At 41.2% G+C, this 18,797-nt stretch overlaps 1 protein-coding gene across 3 annotated transcripts in view; it reads left to right on the top strand.

Moving 5' to 3' along the window:
• Mtf1 (metal-regulatory transcription factor 1) overlaps nucleotides 1–18,797 on the top strand; it is a 44,436-nt gene that overhangs the window by 16,989 nt on the left and 8,650 nt on the right. For 2 of the 3 annotated variants that reach the window (XM_013017033.1, XM_013017030.1), the window contains exons 3-8: nucleotides 6,450–6,688; nucleotides 7,390–7,521; nucleotides 12,274–12,347; nucleotides 13,216–13,352; nucleotides 16,114–16,191; nucleotides 18,229–18,331. In XM_013017033.1, the coding sequence (XP_012872487.1) occupies nucleotides 6,450–6,688; nucleotides 7,390–7,521; nucleotides 12,274–12,347; nucleotides 13,216–13,352; nucleotides 16,114–16,191; nucleotides 18,229–18,331 (763 nt within the window). The remainder of the gene's footprint in view (nucleotides 1–6,449; nucleotides 6,689–7,389; nucleotides 7,522–12,273; nucleotides 12,348–13,215; nucleotides 13,353–16,113; nucleotides 16,192–18,228; nucleotides 18,332–18,797) is intronic. The other variant, XM_013017032.1, reaches the window with a different exon arrangement.

Genomic DNA, 18,797 nt, shown 5'->3' with positions numbered 1-18,797 from the left:
TGTCATAGCTTGAAATTATTCACCTTCTCTCTTCCCTTCCTTTTTTTTTTTTTTTTTCAGTTGTGGGGCCTGAACTCCAGGCCTGGGTATTGTCCCTCAGCTCTTTAGCTTAAGGCTAGCGCTCTACCACTTGAGCCACAGCACCACTTCTGGCTTTTTCTGCTTATATGGTGCTTAGGAATTGAACCCAGGACCTCATGCATGCAAGGCAAGTACTCTACCACTGAGCTACCTTCCCAACCCTTCCCTTCCTTTTTTCCTTCTACACAATCCCTTAGTTACAGTCTTGTGTGCATGACACATAGATAGATAGATAGATAGATAGATAGATAGATAGATAGATAGATAGATAGATAGATAGATAGATAGATAGATAGATGTGGTTATATATACATATATGCATGTCCTTAAATGTGTGTGTCTTTTTTTTTTAAAGCTAGTCCTGGGGCTTGAACTATTCTAGGCCTGAGCTTCTTTGGTTCAAAGTTAGCACTCTACAACTCTTCTACTCTATCTTTGTTCAAAGCTAGCACTCTATCACTTCTGGCTTTTTTTGGTAATTTACTGGAGATAAGAGTCTCATGAGCTGGGCAGAAAATTGGAAGTGGTGGTATGGCTCACATGGTAGAGCATTTGTCTTGAGCTGAAGAGCTGAGGGACAGCACCCAGGTCCAGAGTTCAAGCCCCACAACCGACAAAAAAAAAAAAAAAGTTATGGACTTTCAAGATCCGAGCAGCCTGAGTAGCTAGGATTACAGGTGTGAGCCACCAATGCCTGGCTATGTGTGTCTTTTAAGACTAGCTTCCACATATAGTTGGCCTTTTGGACTTGGTTTATCTCCTACAAATGAATTTATTTCATTTTTTATGGCTGTATGATATCTCATGTGTATATATATACCATATCTTCTTTATTCATTCATCTATTGTTGGGCACCTTGGTTGGTTTTGCAATTTGGCTATAGTGAACAGTGCTGTAGTAAAGATGGGTATGCAAGTATCTTTCTTGTACAAGTATCTTTCAAGTATCTTTCTTATTATCTATTCTATTGGATACATGCACAATGGTGCTGTGCTAGGGTCACAAGTACATCTATTGATAGTCTTCTGAGGCACTTCCAGACTGATTTCCACAGTAGTTACACTAATATACATTCCCACGAGAAGTTTAAGAGGGTCCCCTCCCAGCCTTGTTTGTTTTCTTTTCCTCCCTTCCTTCCTTCCTCCCTCCCTCCCTCCCTCCCTCCCTCCTGTCCTCCCTCCCTCCCTTCCTTCTCCCCTCCCTCCCTCCCTCCCTGTCTGTCTCTCTCTCTCTCTTTCTTTCTTTCTTTTCTTTTCTTTCTTTCTTTGTTTTTCTTTCTTGGTTGGTTGTTGGGCATGAACTCAGGGCACTGTCTCTGAGTTTTTCTCTCAAGGCTAATGCTGTACGACTTTGAGCCACAGTGCCACTTCCAGTGGGTAAAGTCTCACAGACTTTCTGAAAGCTTGGGCTGCTTTGAACCATGATCCTCATATCTCAGCCTCCTGAGTAGCTAGGATTACAGGCATGAGCCACTGGTGCCCAGCTAAGACTGATGATTTTTTAAGTGATTATTTTATATCCTGCTACATTTCTGAAGGCATTTATCAGATGTAGAAATTTTTGGTAGAGTCCATAGACTCTGTTAGGCATAGGGTCATATCATCTGCAAATAGGGATTATTTGACTTCTTCTTCCCCTATTTGAATCTGTTTAATTTTTTCTTTCCCTTATTGCTCTAAAAGAGTAGTGTTTTCATACAACCTATGTACCTTTTCCTATATACTTTAAATCATCTTTATATTTTTCATTTACCTAATACAGTGTAAGCACTAGAGTTGTTGTACTGTATTATTTGGAAAATAATGGGGAGAAGTTCTATACATAGCTCAGACAGTTTTTCTAATATTTTGATGCATAGTTAGCTGAATCTCTGCCTACAGAAGCCCCAGATAGAGAGTACAGAAGTCATGAGATCCTATAATAAGGATGCCTATTCTAGTTTGGAGTGGGAATAAGTACTAGTTGCATACTAGCCCTTAAGACAAGAACACGTAACAGGAGTTTGATTTGGCCAAGTACATAAACTCAGATAGAGCAGGGCAGAGAGGCAAGAAAGATAATTATTTGTTGCAATTATTTACCTACTAAGCAATTACCAACTGCTGTAGCATTTTAGGAATGAACTTCTAAGGTAGTATGGTCATGCACATCTGTAATTCCAGCTCTTAGGAAGTTGAGGTATGAGGATCACAGGTTTGAGACCAGTCTCAGAACAAATTCTAGGTTAGCCAAGACCAATAAAACAAACAAAAGAATGAAATCTACTGTTATCACTCATCATTGCCATAAGCTTTATGATTGGGACATATCTCCTTTATTGCTACATGTACAGTCACTCTTCCTGACTGATCAGTGGTTATTTTGAAATCTCTACTTGGCAGCTTGGAAATGGCTTTTAGTCTTGTTGGGAAGTCAGGATGTATGCAGAGAGGAAAATTACCAATATAAGCTAAGTGTCAAATGAGTGGTTATTGTCATTTAGGGAAGGACACTATCCTGTCGACATAGAACGATTATAGAAAGACAGGGAAACTAAGAAAAGCAAATAAAGCATCTGGGCATTTCCAGTCAAGGCAGAGGAGAGAGAAAAGTCTAGGAAGTAGTAATTAGAATTGCAATTGGGGAAAATTATGTTGTTGCCTTTAGGCCTAGACATAGCCTTCTACTGGCTTGTTACTTAGTAATAGGGCAAAAAAGTTATGTCATTTAATATCAGGCTAAGGAATTGGAACTGGATCATTTGAGCAGAGATGATATGTGTGGAGCATTGTTTTATTATATATATATATATATTTCTTTTCTGCTTTTGGTACTGGGTATGGAACCCAGGGTATACTGCTTGCTAGGCAAGTGCTTGTCCACTAAACTGCATCTCAGTCTTGGGCTGCTTTAGAACCCTAGCCTGACTTTAAAACTAGGCCCTGAGACCTGAGATTAAAGGATGAAGAATTCAGTTTTGTGACTTACTAGTATACCTGTGTGGCAGTGGGAAAGGCAAGCAGTGAATAGGTACCTCAGAAACCTGAAGAGTTGTGCAAGGTTAGATTGAGTGTTAGACAAGTGAAAGAGAGAGAGGGTAGAGGAGCTAGGCGGAGTCTGGGCCTCTCTCTCTTTCACTCCTACAGATTTTGGTAGAGACTGGCTCATTGGCCAAATCTATCAGCTGCTTGTTCGTTGTTTTCCTTCCTTCCTTCCTTCCTTCCTTCCTTCCTTTCTTTCTCCCCCCCCCCTCTTTTTGGCGGTCATGGGGCTTGAATGCTGGGCCTGGAAGCTGTCCCTGAGCTCTTCAGCTAAGGCTAGCACTCTGCCACTTGAGACACAACACCACTTCGGTTTTCTGGTGGTTAATTGGTGATCAGAGTCTCACAGATCTTCGTGCCCAGGCTGGCTTTGAACCATGATCTTCAGATCTCAGCCTCTTAAGTAGCTAGGGTTATAGGCGTGACGCCCAGCTATCACAATACTCCCTTTGAGCTGACCTCAAACTCTCCATCCTCCTCTCTGTTTCCCAAGTGCCAGGATTACAGGCATTTGCCATCATGTCCAGCTTTTTGTTTTTCTTACTCCATCCAATCTCTCACATAGTGCCATTTTTTGTGGATAACGATACCTACATGCGCAGTTGTCCTCATGCTTATTCCCTCTTTCAGGGCCTTTCTCTACTGGATTATCTGAAAAATACCTTGTTAGCTCATCTAAAAACAAGAGAGTTAAAAAATATTCGAGTCAGAGCCAGGCACTGGTGGCTCAGGCCTTTCCTAGCTACTCAGGAGGCTGAGATCTGAGGATCACGGTTCAAAGCCAGCCCGGGCAAGAAACTCTGTGAGTCTCTTATCTCCAATAAACCCCTCAGAAAACTGGAAGTAGCGTTGTGGCTCAAGAGGTAGTGTGGTAGCCTTGAGCTGAAGATCTGAGGGATAGCACCCAGGCTTAGTTCAAGTCCCATGCCCAACCCCCCTCCCCAAAACAAATTTGAGTCAGAAACATCTTTTGTCTCTGGGTTTTCATTGATTCCATTTTAGGAGGGGTTAGAAGATCATTGAAGAACACTTATGAACTTAAATCTAACTGTACAAAAAAACCTTCACTGTGATGTTTATAATATCCATATAAAGTAGTTTGATCAAATTTGCCCCATCTAGATAACTTTTAGCCCCTCTACTCCCTTCTCCCTTCTTTGTGTTTTTTTTTGGGTCCGGTCATGGGGCCTGAACTCTGGGCCTGGGCACTGTCCCTCAGCTCTTCAGCTCAAGGCTAGCGCTCTACCACCTGAGCCACAGCACCACTTCTGGCTTTTTTCTTTTTGCTTATGTGGTGCTGAGGAATTGAACCCAGGGCCTCACGCATGCAAGGCAAGCGCTCTACCACTAAACCAGCTGCCCAGCCCCTCTTCTCCCTTCTTTTAAATAATTGTTGGTGGGTTTTATTATGCCATTTTCATTACATATATTAGTTTTAGAATATTCACATATCTGCCCTGCCCATTAACCGCTCTTCATCCCCCTTTTACAGTCACATCATTAAAGTTCCTTTTATATTCCCAAAGTACTGTGTATGTGTGTGTTTGTAGGCTCAGAGATTTTTGTCTTTTCTCCATGATACTGAATTTGTTGTCTAGGGCATAGTATTTCAGTAGCTGTTAAGTGAATAGCATTAGTGTACTATAGTACATAAAGCTGGAGACACGGATTGCTGCCTTGGAGAAAGATTAGGACTTGTACATACCAGTGGGGAGTGGTGGCACAGACCCAATACTTAGGAAGAAGACTGAGGCAGGAGGATTGAGTCCTTGAGCTATGTTAGGGAGGCAACCGCCACCACCCCTTTTTGTTGGTGGTGGTGGTGGTTGTAAGGCTTAAACTTAGGGCTTGGGCTCTTTTGCTCAAGGCAGGTTCTACTATATTGAGCCATAGTGCCACTTTCGGTTTTCTGGTGGTTAATTGGAGATAATAGTCTTACGGACTTTCCTTCCCAGGCTAGCTTTGAACCTGATCCTCAGACCTCAGCCTCCTGAGTAGCTAGGATTAAAGGTGTGAGCCACTGGTGCTGGACGGGAAGACTATTTCTTAAAAATTACTTTAAAAAAGCCCCAAGATTTGTGCATACAAAGTTGTTGTTGTTTAAAGCTAGACAATAATACTAGCATATGTGTGTGTATATATATGTGTGTGTGTGTATGGGTCCTATCTATCTATGGTCAAATAATTTACAGTACTTTTACAAGAATTTTCTCATTTTGTCTGTTTAAAACCACTGTGAGATAGGCAGGAAAGGTATTTATACTTGCATTTGAGAAATGAACCTGGAGCTCAGAAAATTTAAATGCCTTGTTCAAGAGGCAAATTTTAGACACCTCTATTTAGAGGTTAGGAGAGAAGAGAGTAGCCTCTCAGAAGAGACAGTCCTGTGGCACTGCTGTGTTGAGAAGTATGAATTTTCAGGACAAAGCACTGGCATATCAGTGGATATATTTGCAGATAATCAAGGACATTATGGGTGGGTAAAAGAGGCTGAGTACCAGGCAGTTCAAAAGAATAGTTTCACACAGTGCAGCCAGCTTGCCTAGGAGCACATGGACATTGAGGGAGATGGAGGCTTGCATGTAGACCTGCCATTTCCTTCCATGTCAAGAAGTTCGTAGTGAGCCAGGTTCCTGTAGCTCACAAGTATAATTCTAACTATTCAGGAGGCTGAGACCTAGAGGATTGAGTTTCAAAGACTTTATTTTTAACTAACCAGCAAAAACCCAGGCTGGAGGAGTGGCTCAAGTGGTAGAGCAACAGCTGAGTGAAAGCAGGAGGCCTTGAGTTCAAGCCTCTGTACTGAGAGCATCAGGCTGATGATCTGAAAAATGCTACACACCTTCAGATATTCCAAGAATTCATGATGCATTTTCATTTCTTTTGAGGATTTGAAAATAAGCAGTGGCAACTATTCAGAGAAATCCTGAATACTGTCTGTTGATTAGTTATATCAATTTCAGGATGCTTTAGACTCAGTATAACATTGGTCAGCAAATATCTTTAACATTGGTCAATTCTAATCAAGGTGGAGTTCTAGAGGGAAAAAAATTTAAATCACACCTTAAAACAATGTGAAGATTTCATATGAAAACACATAATTATATGTCAAAGGATAGATGGACAGCAGTGTGTAAAATCACTGTCACTTCAAATACTCACTATGCATTGTCTATGTGTGCTTTGAACAACAAGAAGGTTTCTCCCATGCCCTTGGAGGTGGTTTTCTGTGTTTATGATGGAAACCCATTTGTATTTTCTCCAACATTTCCTGGCAGCTGAATTCAGAAGGAGGTAAGTGTGGGCAGTCATTTTGCCCCATTGATGAGGTATCTTCTGTCTGCCAGGTGAAGCGGTACCAGTGCACCTTCGAGGGCTGCCCCCGTACCTACAGCACAGCAGGTAACCTGCGTACCCACCAGAAGACTCACCGAGGAGAATACACCTTTGTCTGTAATCAAGAAGGCTGTGGCAAGGCCTTCCTCACCTCCTACAGCCTCAGGATCCATGTGCGAGTGCACACGAAGGAGAAGCCATTTGAGTGCGATGTGCAGGGCTGTGAAAAGGCATTCAACACACTGTACAGGTCGGCCTTTCCTCCATGGCTTCACCAGCTTCTGACCCTGCTCTAACCTGTGGCTGCCAGCTGTTTCCTTCAGCAGGAGAGATAATTCACCGTTGTGCTTCTCTATTGGACATCTAGTAGTGGAAATGCTTTAGGCTGAGTAGTGATAGTTCATCTCTGTTTAGATTTTAGAGCTCATGGAGTGACATTCTGGCCTTGGAATTTTAGCTAGTGTAGAGGAACTGGTCCCCTTGGAACAGGATCTTCATTCTAAAGCTTCTGTAATTTTTTTTTCCTCCTTACCCTGAAGATAATTTCTTTCTGTCCTGAGAAATGGAAAGTTGTGTATGGATGACTATTTCTCCTTCCTCTGTTTGTATCAGGAGACTTACACTAGTCTCCAATATTAGCTAGACAAAACAGTAATAACAGTAGCTAATACTTTGAAAGCACACAGAATGCTGGGCTCAAGTCTTAAGTGGTTAGGTAAGTAGAAGCACTTCTGTAGCAGACTTAATCCAGTAAGATGTAGGGTGGAGGTTTGAAGCCCAGCCAGTGAGTTTTCACTATTGCACTGTTTTTTTCTCTCAACCTCTTTTTAGTGGATACTAATATACCCTAGGTATGGGATTCATAAGTACTTGATCCTGCAGTATATTAGGCTGCACAGGAGGTTCTGTAGTACATTATACCATAGGGCATTTCTCTGGGATGTTTTGCAGGTTGAAAGCACATCAAAGGCTTCACACAGGGAAAACGTTTAACTGTGAATCTCAAGGCTGCAGCAAATACTTCACCACACTCAGTGATCTGAGGAAGCACGTTCGAACCCACACAGGAGAAAAGCCATTTCGGTAGGTCTTACTGTTCTCTTGTCAATGAACAGGTATCAGCAGGGTATCTTGGTAACTCTGAGAAGTTTGCAAGTAGAAAAGGAAAGCTCCCTATACTTGTTCATTCTCTGGCAGTGTTGGCTTGCCCCAGGATAGCGGGAGCCAACTGCTACACATTAGAGGATTATGGATGGTTCCAGGAGCACCCACTCTGTGGATGGCACCTTACTGCCTCATCCTTCCACTATATTTTTAGAAAGTATTTGTTGACTCTCATGTGGGATGATAGGTACTTTTATGAGTATCAGGGAAATATGAAGAAGAAAGCTCTCCTTTGAACCACAAGTTAGTACATAGTGTCTAAGACTGTGAGATGCCCACAGTGGCTTGAATATTGACTGTCAATGGTTACTCTTTTTTTTTTTTTCCAATGGTTACTCTTATCTCCAGTTAAACACCAGAAAGCTGAAAGTAGAGTTTTGGCCCAAGTGGTATAGTGATAGCTTTGAGCAACTGAGCAACTAAAAAACCTGAGTTTAAGCCCCAGGACCAGCACACACACACAAAATTGTCTCCAGAGACAGGTCTTAGACACCAATTAAATGGAATTGAATTCTTAAATTTTTGAATTCTTAAATTTTGCATTTTTGAGTCTTGATCCTTTTAAAGGCAAGAATGATTAGTTTTAGTTTGTTACAGCTGCTGCTGTGAGGCTTAGTGTATTTTCCCTCTGTAAACTGCTGAGGGGATTCTAATTTTGTATTTGCTAGACTGGCAACTCAATCACTTAAATCATTTCTCCACCTAGCATATAGTTGTTTATTGGTTTATGTGCTGGTCCTGAGGCTTGAACTCTGTGCCTTGGTGCATTCCCTGATCTGTTTTTGCTCAAGGCTAGCACTCTACCACTTGAGCCACCGCTCCATTTCTGGCTTTTTATTAGTTAATTGTAGATAAGAGTCTTACGGACTTAATTTTGAAGCCCTGGCTGGTTTCGAACCACAATCCTCAGTACTCAGCCTCCTGAGTAGCTAGGATTACAGGCATGAGCTACTGGTGCCTGGCCATCCTAGGTTTTCCTGAAGATAAAACCTAGAGAAATTTTTAATCTGAGCTTGCCTAAAACCACAATTCTCTTTCTAGATATCAGCCTTCTGAGTAGGATTACAGATGTGAGCCATGAGCACCTTGCTTGGACTCTCATTTCTACTTAGGCATATGCATTTATTTTTTAAATGATTAAAACTGCTATTTTTCTTAAATATTAGATAGGACTTTAGATATAGTGATTATTATAGATCATTTAAAATTAGAATGTTTTAGAGTTTTCTATTTAAAGAAATATTTTGATTTATAAGAAAATGCATTTGCTCATATATGTAATTATTGGATGTTTACCATGTAGAGAATTCAATTACATGTGAAGGGCTACATGAATCCTGCCTTCAGTGACATCACAGTTTAGCAGAACAGATGGGAAATGTACACAGAAAGAAATAAGAAGTAAGAGATGCTTGAAAAAAGCATGTAGATAAATGCCTTAGTAGTTCTAAAGACGGAAAGATTACTTCTAGCCTTGGTTATCAAGAAAGTAAAGGAGAGGACCCAGCATGGGGGTGAGTGCCTATAATCCTAGCTATAGGAAGCTGAGATTGGAAGGATGGTGGTTGACAGTCAGTATAGCAAAAAGTTAGCAAGATTCCATTTCAACAAGCCAACCAAGTATGGTGATCCAGGTCTGTAACTGCAGCCTTGTGGGAGATGTAAATAAGGAGGATCTTGCCATTCAAGGTCAGCCAGAGCAAAAAGTAGGAAACCCTATCAGAAAAATAACTGAAAAGGCAAACAGCTAGCCTGGGCTGGCTTTGAACCCTGATCCTCAGATCTCAGCCTCCTTAGTAGCTAGGATTACAAGCATGAGCCACTGGCTCCTGGCCTATAAATTTGATCATTTTCTTTCTTCCTTCCTTCTTTGTAACATCCACCAAGACTCTGTCTTTGTATTTGTCTCTTTCCCTACCGCTATCGCTTCCTCCCTTCCTTTCTTCCTACCTTCCTGTCTTTCTTTCTTTCTTGCTTGCTTTCTTTTTGTTTTTTTTTTTTGGTCGGTTGTGGGGCTTGAACTCTGGGCTTGGGCGCTGTCCCTGCACTCTTCAGCTCAAGGCAAACACTCTACCACTTGAGCGACAGTGCCACTTCCAATTTTCTAGTGGTTTATTGGAGATAAGAGTCTCACACACTTTCCTGCCCTGCCTGGGCTGGCTTTGAACTGCGATCCTCAGATCTCAGCCTCCTGAGTAGCTAGGATTATAGGCGTGAGCCACCAGCGACCGGCTCTTTCAATTGTTGTTGGTCATGGGGCTTGAACTCTGGGCCTGGGCGCTCAAATTTGGTACATGCCTAGCAAGCATGAATTCAAACTTTAATACTCTAAAGAAAAGACAGAATTTCCTTTTGGGGGATTTAATTTTTTGATATTAGGCCCTTGTCTGATGCATAGCTAGTAAAGCTCTTCTCCCATTCTGTGGGTTATTTTTCTTGCTAGTTATGTCCTTTGCCAAGCAGAAATTCTTCAGTTGATGCAGTCCTATTTATCCAGTCTTTCTTTGATTTGTTGTGATTCTGGATCTTAATTTAGGAAGTTTCAACTCATGACTAGGAGTCCTAGTGTTTCCCCTATTCTTTCCTATAATATTTTCAGGGTATCTAGCCTTACATTGAGGTCTTTGATCCATTTGGAATTGATTCAGATACGGGGTGATATATAAGGATCTAGCTTTAGATTTCTGCATGTGTATAGCCAGTGCCACACCATTTGTTGAAGAGGCTATCTTTCTTTCATCCAGTGTTTTTGGCTTCCTTATGGAATATTAGGTGTTTTTAGGTCTATGGGTCATTTCTGGGTCTTCTATTCTATTCCATTGCTGCTCAGGTCTGTTCTTGTGCCAATACCAAGCTGTTTTTATTACTATGGCTTTGTAATAGAGTTTGAAGTTTGGTATTGATGTTTCTCCAGCACTGTTCTTCCTGCTAAGGATTGTTTTTGCTATATAGTGTCTTCTATTATTCCATATGAATTTTTGAATTGCTTCCTCTATATCATTGAAGTATGTTGTTGGGATTTTGATGAGTATTGTATTGAATTTGTAGATAGCTTTGGGCAGTATTGCCATTTTCACAAATCCTCAAAATTAATAAAGGGCTAAAAATTTAAGAGAGACTTCTCAGAAAAAGAAGCAAGGTTGAAAAGTAGACACATGAAAAAAAAGTTCATCATCTTTGGCCATAAAAGAAAGCAAATCAAAACAACATTGAGATTCTACAGTTAGAATGACTATTATCAAGAAAACTAACAATAACAGATGCTGGCAGGGATGTGACCAAAAGAGAACACTCCTACACTGTTGGTGGGAATGTAAACTTGTTCAACCATTCTGGAAAGCAGTATGGAGGTTCCTCAAAAGACTAACCATAGAGCATCCCTATGACCTAGCAATTCCCCTCCTGGGCATTTATCCAATGAATCCCAAACCAGGCCACACTAAAGCTATGAGCACAATCATGCTCATTGAAGCATTGTTTACAATAGCCAAGATATAGAATCAACCCAAATGTCCCTCAGTGGATGAATGGATCAAGAAAAGGTCATATATATATATGCAATAGAATTCTATGTTTCCATCAAAAAGAATAGTATTGTCCTATTTATAAGAACATGGAGAGTCTTAGAAAAAAATTATATTAAGTGAAGTAAGCCAGACCCAAAGAAGCATAGGTTGCATGGTTTCTCATTTCTAGTAAATAGAATGTATCTACAAATCTACAAGTAAACACAATGGATGATAAAAGACAAAAAATTATAATTGGGCATGAAAAATCAAACAGGACTCTAAACATTCACACGGTGAGACCAAAGGGAGCATATTCTTAGGGGAGGATCACAAAGACTCAATAGCTATGTGCCTATGATCCTATAAAATGATATTTATCAAAATGAACTCCAAGAAATGGAAACAAGGGTTTTTTGGTTAGTTTACTTTTTGCGTATGTTTGTTTTTGTTTTTGTTTTCCCTTTGTCTCTGTTTTTGACTTCTGTACTTTTTGTTTTGTATATAAGTTTATCTGTTTTGGGGTGGGTAAGAGGGAATACAGAAATGGTTGGACAGGGTGAGCTAATGAAGCAGTAATATTCATTAGAGACTATATTGAAAATGAACTATACAACTTGTGGGTGAAGGGGATTGGGAAGGGAAAAACTGGGAGAAAAAGAGGGAAGAGGTGACACTGTTCAAAAAGAAATGTACTCATTAACCTGACTAATGTAACTGTAACCCCTCTGTACATCACTAGTCATTGGCTACTTTGTTACATGGCTATGTATTAGGTACAGTATGTTTTCATGTTGTATGTCAAGCTCCCTGCATACTTCAAAACTGCTCCTGTCTCAGGCATGTGCCACCATCACCCAGTTCTCCCTATTTGCTATATGTCACTCTCAGAAGATTTTTCATATGAATTTTCACTGTCTATGATAGAGTTCTGGTTAAGTGAAGATAAAAAGGATTTTTTATTAGAGGTCTCAACATGTACTTTACCTATAGGATAAGAAATACTTACCTTAGTTTCTTAGCCCAGATAAGCCATCTTTCTTTTTCAAGGCCCACTTGTTATCTCCTAGTATTTGGAACATTTGCTCTAGCTTGCATTTACAAATGTTAAGGTTGAAGGTCTCTTGGCTAACAAGTCCTGTTTCTCTTTGCATATACACTTTAGATGTGATCACGATGGCTGTGGAAAAGCATTTGCAGCAAGCCACCATCTTAAAACTCATGTCCGTACACACACTGGTGAGTCTCTCATTTTGACCTTTATCCAGCCTAGTATTGACTGTTTCCCTAGCACTAGGGAGAGAGTGAGCCTTCACCTCATCAGTTTAGCCTTCACCTAAATTTCTTTCTGAGGTGAAAGGATCCGAAGATGGGACTCAGGAAATAAATCGTAAGGAACAAGTGTTTTACTTTGTATTAAGTTTTAGAACTGTGATAATTAAAGTGTAGTTTATCCAACTTGTTTACTTTTTTTTTTTTCCTTTTGGTTGGTCCTGGGACTTGAAATGAGGGCTGGGCACTGTCCCTGAACTTTTTCCTTGAAGGCTAGTGCTCTCCTTGTTGAGCCACGTTGAGCCAAGGCTCCACTTCCACTTTTCTGGTGGTTAATTGGAGATAAGAGTCTCCTGGGCCCTGGTTCCAGTGGTTCACGCCTGTAATCCTAGCTACTCAGGAGGCTGAGATCTGAGGATTGCAGTTCAAAGCCAGTCCAGGCAGGAACATCCAGGCAGGAACATCCATGAGACATGAGACTCTTTATCTAGCCAATTAACCACCAGAAAACTGGAAATGATGCTGTGGCACAAGTGGTAGAGTGCTAGCCTTGAGCTGAAGAGCACAGGGACAGCGCCCAGGCCCAGAGTTTAAGACCCACAACTGACCAAAAAAAAAAAAAAGTCTCATGGACTTTCCTGCCCAGGGTGGCTTCCAACCACCTTCCTCGATCTCAGCCTCATGAGTAGCTAGGATTATAGGTGTGAGCCACTGGCACCCAGCTTATCCCATCATTTAATAACTGTTTCTCCAGTCCTCATGACATTATTTACTTCCCTCTCTTATAGAAATGTAGATTTCTCAATCCACTAACATGACTTTATCATTCTTGCAGGTGAAAGACCCTTCTTCTGTCCCAGTAACGGCTGTGAGAGAACATTCAGCACTCAATACAGTCTCAAGAGTCACATGAAAGGTCATGATAACAAAGGACATTCTTACAATGCACTTCCACAACAAAATGGATCAGAGGTGTGCAATGTTCTCATCTCTTGTTTTGATCTGGCTACCACAGAACAGCAGTTGTTTGTGTCTTACAAAAAAAAGTTAAAATATCTTCTGTCTGTTAGCAAGAAGAAAGAAATCTGGGTCAAAATCTGAGTCTTTGTAATTGGGTAGCAGAAACCAAGAAGGTTACCATACTCCCTGTACTGTAGGCTCTGCCTTAGTTCTTCTCTCTTACTTTCATCAGATGTGGTGGAAGAAGGTGCTCTTGAACTCAGAGGCCTTAGAATGGCTCTCATTTTCCCATTCCTGCCTATAAAGTAACAGCCACTGGGACACAAAGCCCCTGTGTAGTTTTGGGCAGTTTGTTTGTTCTGCCATATTTTCTGCTCCCCTGCAGCTCTGTTCCAGAGAGAACCCAGGATAGATAAATTTGCTGTTATCACTTGAACATGGTATTAAGCAGTGGCTTATGTCTTTTATGCTTGGAAAGGGAAAACAGTAAGCTTACCTTATTTGCGGGTTTATCATACACAGTTTGACCAAACATGGTAATAATAATAATAATAATACACTTTTTATAACTTTTTTTGGGGGGGGGCGGTCGTGGGGCCTGAACTCTGGGCCTGGGGGTTGTCCCTCAGCTCTTCAGCTCAAAGCTAGCGCTCTACCACTTGAGCCACAGTACCGCTTCCGGCTTTTTCTGCTTATGTGGTGCTGAGGAATCGAACCCAGGGCCTCATGTATGCAAGGCAAGCGCTCTACCACTGAGCCAACTTCCAGCACACTTTTTAAAATCAAAAGAAATTTCTAAAACAAGCTGGCTGCCAGTGGCTTACTCCTATAATCCCAGCTACTCAGGAGGCTGAAATCTGAGAACCATGGTTCAAAGCTAGCCCAGGCAGGAAAGTCTGTGGGACTCTAATTAACCACTAGAAAACCAGAAGTGGTACTGTGGCTCCAACTGATAGAGTGCTAGCCTTGATTTTAGGGAAAGTACCCAGGCCCTGAATTCAAGCCCCAACACCAACAAAAAAATAAATTAGTTTCAAAACCAAAGTTTTTTAAATTACCATATGTGTGTTATGAAGCTCAGTTGATGCAGAGCAACTCTCCTTTGTTAGCATCAGTTGTGTTTACATCATGTATGGTCAGCTGTTTCCCTACCTCAATCTTGTGAAAATCTGCCTCCCCAAAAGAAGTGGTGCCCCCAAAGCAAGTTAAAAAGTTTGTGTGCTTAATTTAAAGTGAAGCTTGGAGATTTGTTGAAAGGCAGCAGGTTTTTAGCAGAGGTTAGGTGGCATTGTGGGAAACATGAATCAAGCACCTGCAGAACAGCATTGAACTCTGTATCCTGCACATGTGGAGCTTTCTTAAAGTCGGTCTCCTTGGAACTGTTTACCTGTAAATACCCAAGGACTGTGGTACCTTATATTTATTTACTTTTGTGGAGGTGTGGTCTTCAAGAACTATTTTTTTTTGAAGTTTATATTTATTTGATACTGGAGTTTGAACTCAGGACATTGCTCTTGCTTGACAGGCATTCTACCTTTTGAATCACATATATTTCTTTGTGTTATATTTTGGATAGAGTCTCATATTTATGCCCAGGCCAGGCTAGATTACAAGTCCGCTACATATGCTTTCTCTGTCATTGAGGTGATAGACATGAGGTACCATGTCCAGCTTTTGTTGGCTGAATGGGGTCTCTTGAACTTTTGCCCACAGAGGCCTGGAACCACAGTCCTGCTCTGCCTCCTGCGTAGATAGGATTGTAAACCTGAGCTATTATGTCTATCCAGAGTTCTTTTATTATCTTACTATTTTATATATAAAGAAACTACTCTTTGTTTTTGTGTTTGTGTGTGTGGTACCAGAAATTGAACCCAAGGCCTTGTTCATGCTAAACAAGTTCTCTATCCTTGGATAAAGAAATGGAAGCTTCCAAGTGTGGTAGCTCACACCTCTAATGCTAATTAATAAGGAGGTAGAGATTGAAGGATCATATACTAGGCTAATCTGGGAAAAAGTTCAAGAGATACCGTCTCAACCAATAAAAAGCTTGGCATGGTGGCTTTCAGTCATTCCAACTATGCAGGAAGCATGCATAGGAGGCTTAGGATCCAGTCTGGCCCAAGCATAAACGTGAGGCCCTATTTAAAAAAGAAAGAAATACAAAAGGGGTATGGGTGTGGCTCAAGTGGTAGAATGGATGCCTAGCAAGTGTGAACTCCTGAGTTGAAGCCCCAGTACTGCCTCTCAAGAAAACAAGAAATGGCAGGCACCGGTGGCTCACATCTAAACTCCTCCTACTATTACTCAAAAGGCTGAGGTCTAAGGATCACAGTTCAAAGCCAGCCTGGGAAGAAAAGTCCATGAGACTCTTATTTCCAATAAATTACTAAGAAAAAGCCGAAAGTGACACTGTGGCTTAAGTTGTAGAGCGCTAGCCTTGAGCACAAAGAGGCTCAGGGACAATGTCCAGACCCTGTGTTCAAGCCCTAGGACCAGGGGCTGGGAAGGTGGCTCAGTGGTAGAATTCTTGCCTTGCATGCATGAGGCCCTGGGTTCGATTCCTCAGCAGCACATAAGCAGAAAAAGCCAGAAGTGACGCTGTGGCTGAAGTGGTAGAACGCTAGCCTTGAGCTGAAGAACTGAGGGACAGTGTCCACAACTGGTCACCTGACATTTCACCCTTAAGGACATTGTAATCAAGTATTTTATTATATAATATGATTCTATAAAAGCCTAGGTTTTGCTACTTAAGATTTTTTTTTCTCTTTCTCAGGATACAAATCACTCACTTTATTTGAATGAGTTGGGTCTTCTGTCCACAGATTCTGAATTACAAGAAAATTCCAGTACAGTAAGTATATTAGAAGTGAAGGTGCTAAAAAATAGATTCAAGATTGAGCATTCCTTTTGGTGGGAAAATTGAGGTAGGCTTGCCTGAAGTGTCAGATTTGTCACTCTGTATTCAGTCACTGATCATTTAGGATTTCTTTTCCTCTTCCTAGTAAGAGTTCTTTTAGGAGGGGTTATTCATTGTTGCCTAACACTTATTTATTTATTTTATGCCAGAGCTGGGAATTGAACTCCAGGCCTGATTTCTGTCCCTTCTTTTTCACTCAAGGCTGGCACACTAAAACTCCAGCTACCTCTAGCCCCTTTTTTTTTGCATTGGTCTCATTTTATACCCTTGCTGGCCCCAGGTTTTGATCCTCTTACTTGTGTTTCAGATTTTTTAAAAAATGGCCACATATTTAAGTCAATTGATAAATTTGTATGAGATAATTATTTGATGGGTATCTGAGCTTCCAAATATATAGAATGAGCTTTTGTCGGTTCAGGCCTTTAGTGAAAGGATCGGTGGGGGTTGTTAGGGAGTGTCCATGCTGTCTTTCAGTTGCTGAGCTCTGAGATCATCCTGGGCCCAGACAACTCCCGTGTTCTTGCTGCTCTTTGCTCTTTGCTCCAGGACCCAGAGGCTTAGAGGCTCGGCCTGTTCTGTCTCTAGAGCCATTCCCACTCATTCTGCCCCTAGCGATTTTGTCCAGAAGCCTGGCAGTGGTTTACCGCTTGCCTATTTATTTTATTTTATTAAAAAAACTTTTCAGGGGCTGGGAAGGTGGCTCAGTGGTAGAGCGCTTGCCTTGCATGCCAGAGGCCCTGTTCGATTCCTCAGCACCACATAAGAAAAAAGCCGGAAGTGGTGCTGTGGCTCAAGTGGTAGAGTGCTAGCCTTGAGCTGAAGACAGCGCCCAGGCCCAGAGTTCAGGCCCCACAACCGGACCAAAATAAAAAAAGGTTATTAAAAAAAAAAAAAAAACAACTTTTCATCCAGGTATGGTAGTGCACACCTGTGACTGAAACACTCAGGAGGCTAAGGCAAGAGAGTAAGTTCCAGGCCAAACTGGGCTACCATAGTGTGACCTTGTCTCAAAAAACACAACACACCTATCATCTCAGTTGCCCAAAAGTAAAGGCAGGAGGATCGAGATTTTTGGAGCCAAAATTAATGAGAGCCTATCACAAAAACAAAATTGAGCTAGGTGAAATGACTCAGGACTATAATTCTAGTTATATTTGGAAGGTGGAAACAGGAGATTGTGATTTGAAACTAGCCTAGGCAAAAAGAGGTTCCGTCTCAATCAGTGGCTGGATGAGGTGGTATGCATCCAGTGACATAAGAGGATTGCAATGTAAACTGGCCTGGGCATAAAATAAGACCCTACCTCAAAAATAATGCAGAACTGGAGGCATGGCTCAAATGGTAGAGCACCAGCCCTGATGGAAAAAAAGCCAAATGATATGCAAGGCCCTGAATTCAAGCCCTGCTTACCACCACACACATACAAAACAAAAACATACCCAATGAAAAAAGGAGCTAGAAGTATGGCTCAAGTGGTAGAGTGTAAGCTCTGAGTTATTTCCAGTACTGCAAACAAAAGGGTTGGGAGTGTGATACAAGTGATAGGCATTTGCCTAATATATGTGCAAGTCCCTTAATTTGCCCCCTAGTACCACATACACATACACAAACCTTTTTTATTACAGTACAGTGTGCATGCAGAACGGAGCATCGGTCTTAAATGCACAGTTGATAAATCATCATAATGTAAATAACATGTAACTGTGTTTTTGTTCAAATAAAATTTTACTTTTTATTTTATCTATAAACTTTATTAAAAAATTTTATTTGCTCAACCTGCAAGGCAACTCTTGAGCAGCTAATTCCTCAGTAGCCAGATTTTTAGTATAGCTAAGCTTTGGGGAAATAGATGTCACTTTGAAATACATGAAGGCAGAAACAGGAAGTGTATTCAGAAGTTCATTCTAGTTCTCCAGTAATGAAGAACTTGCTCAGAATGGTGGTCTCACATCTTTTATCTTTCTCCATCAGACCCAGGACCAGGACCTCAGCACAATTTCACCAGCAATCATCTTTGAATCAATGTTTCAGAATTCAGATGATACAGCAATTCAGGAAGATCCTCTGCAGACAGGTTTGTTACAAACTCTCTTCTTGCTTCCTGTCCAGCCCTGGGCAGGGAGTTCACATTTATGAATACACTGAATGACTGACACAGTGAGATATTTCAATTAGCTTAAAGGAAGAGCTTCCATGGAAGGTGAGAAAAGTACAGACCTTTCCAGTCAGTTCCTTAGCTCCAGAAGCAGAGGGTCTGTTTTTCCAGAATCTCATTGGCTTTCAAAAATGGAAGGAGCTGTGAACATTTCATTCTGATAGGATACACTGTTCAGAAGTGGGTGTCACACAAGCCAGGCTTCAGATGTTTATCTCTCCTGCATTTGAGTGGAAATCTGTCAGTAAAGCTTTACAGTAGTCAGTTATTCACCAGTCATACCAAAGAAAGGATGCCTCATCTCTTTTCAGGAAAACTGTAGGACACATTGTTTTTATGGCTTGGTCTTTGGCAAGCCATGGTACATAGGAACACTGTTGATCAT

This window comes from Dipodomys ordii, unplaced genomic scaffold, assembly GCF_000151885.1.
Source record: "Dipodomys ordii isolate 6190 unplaced genomic scaffold, Dord_2.0 Scaffold33, whole genome shotgun sequence".
Taxonomy (NCBI): Eukaryota; Metazoa; Chordata; class Mammalia; order Rodentia; family Heteromyidae; genus Dipodomys; species Dipodomys ordii.
The sequence above is the reverse complement of the archived record's forward strand: the minus strand, read 5'-3'. Positions and strand labels throughout refer to the sequence as shown.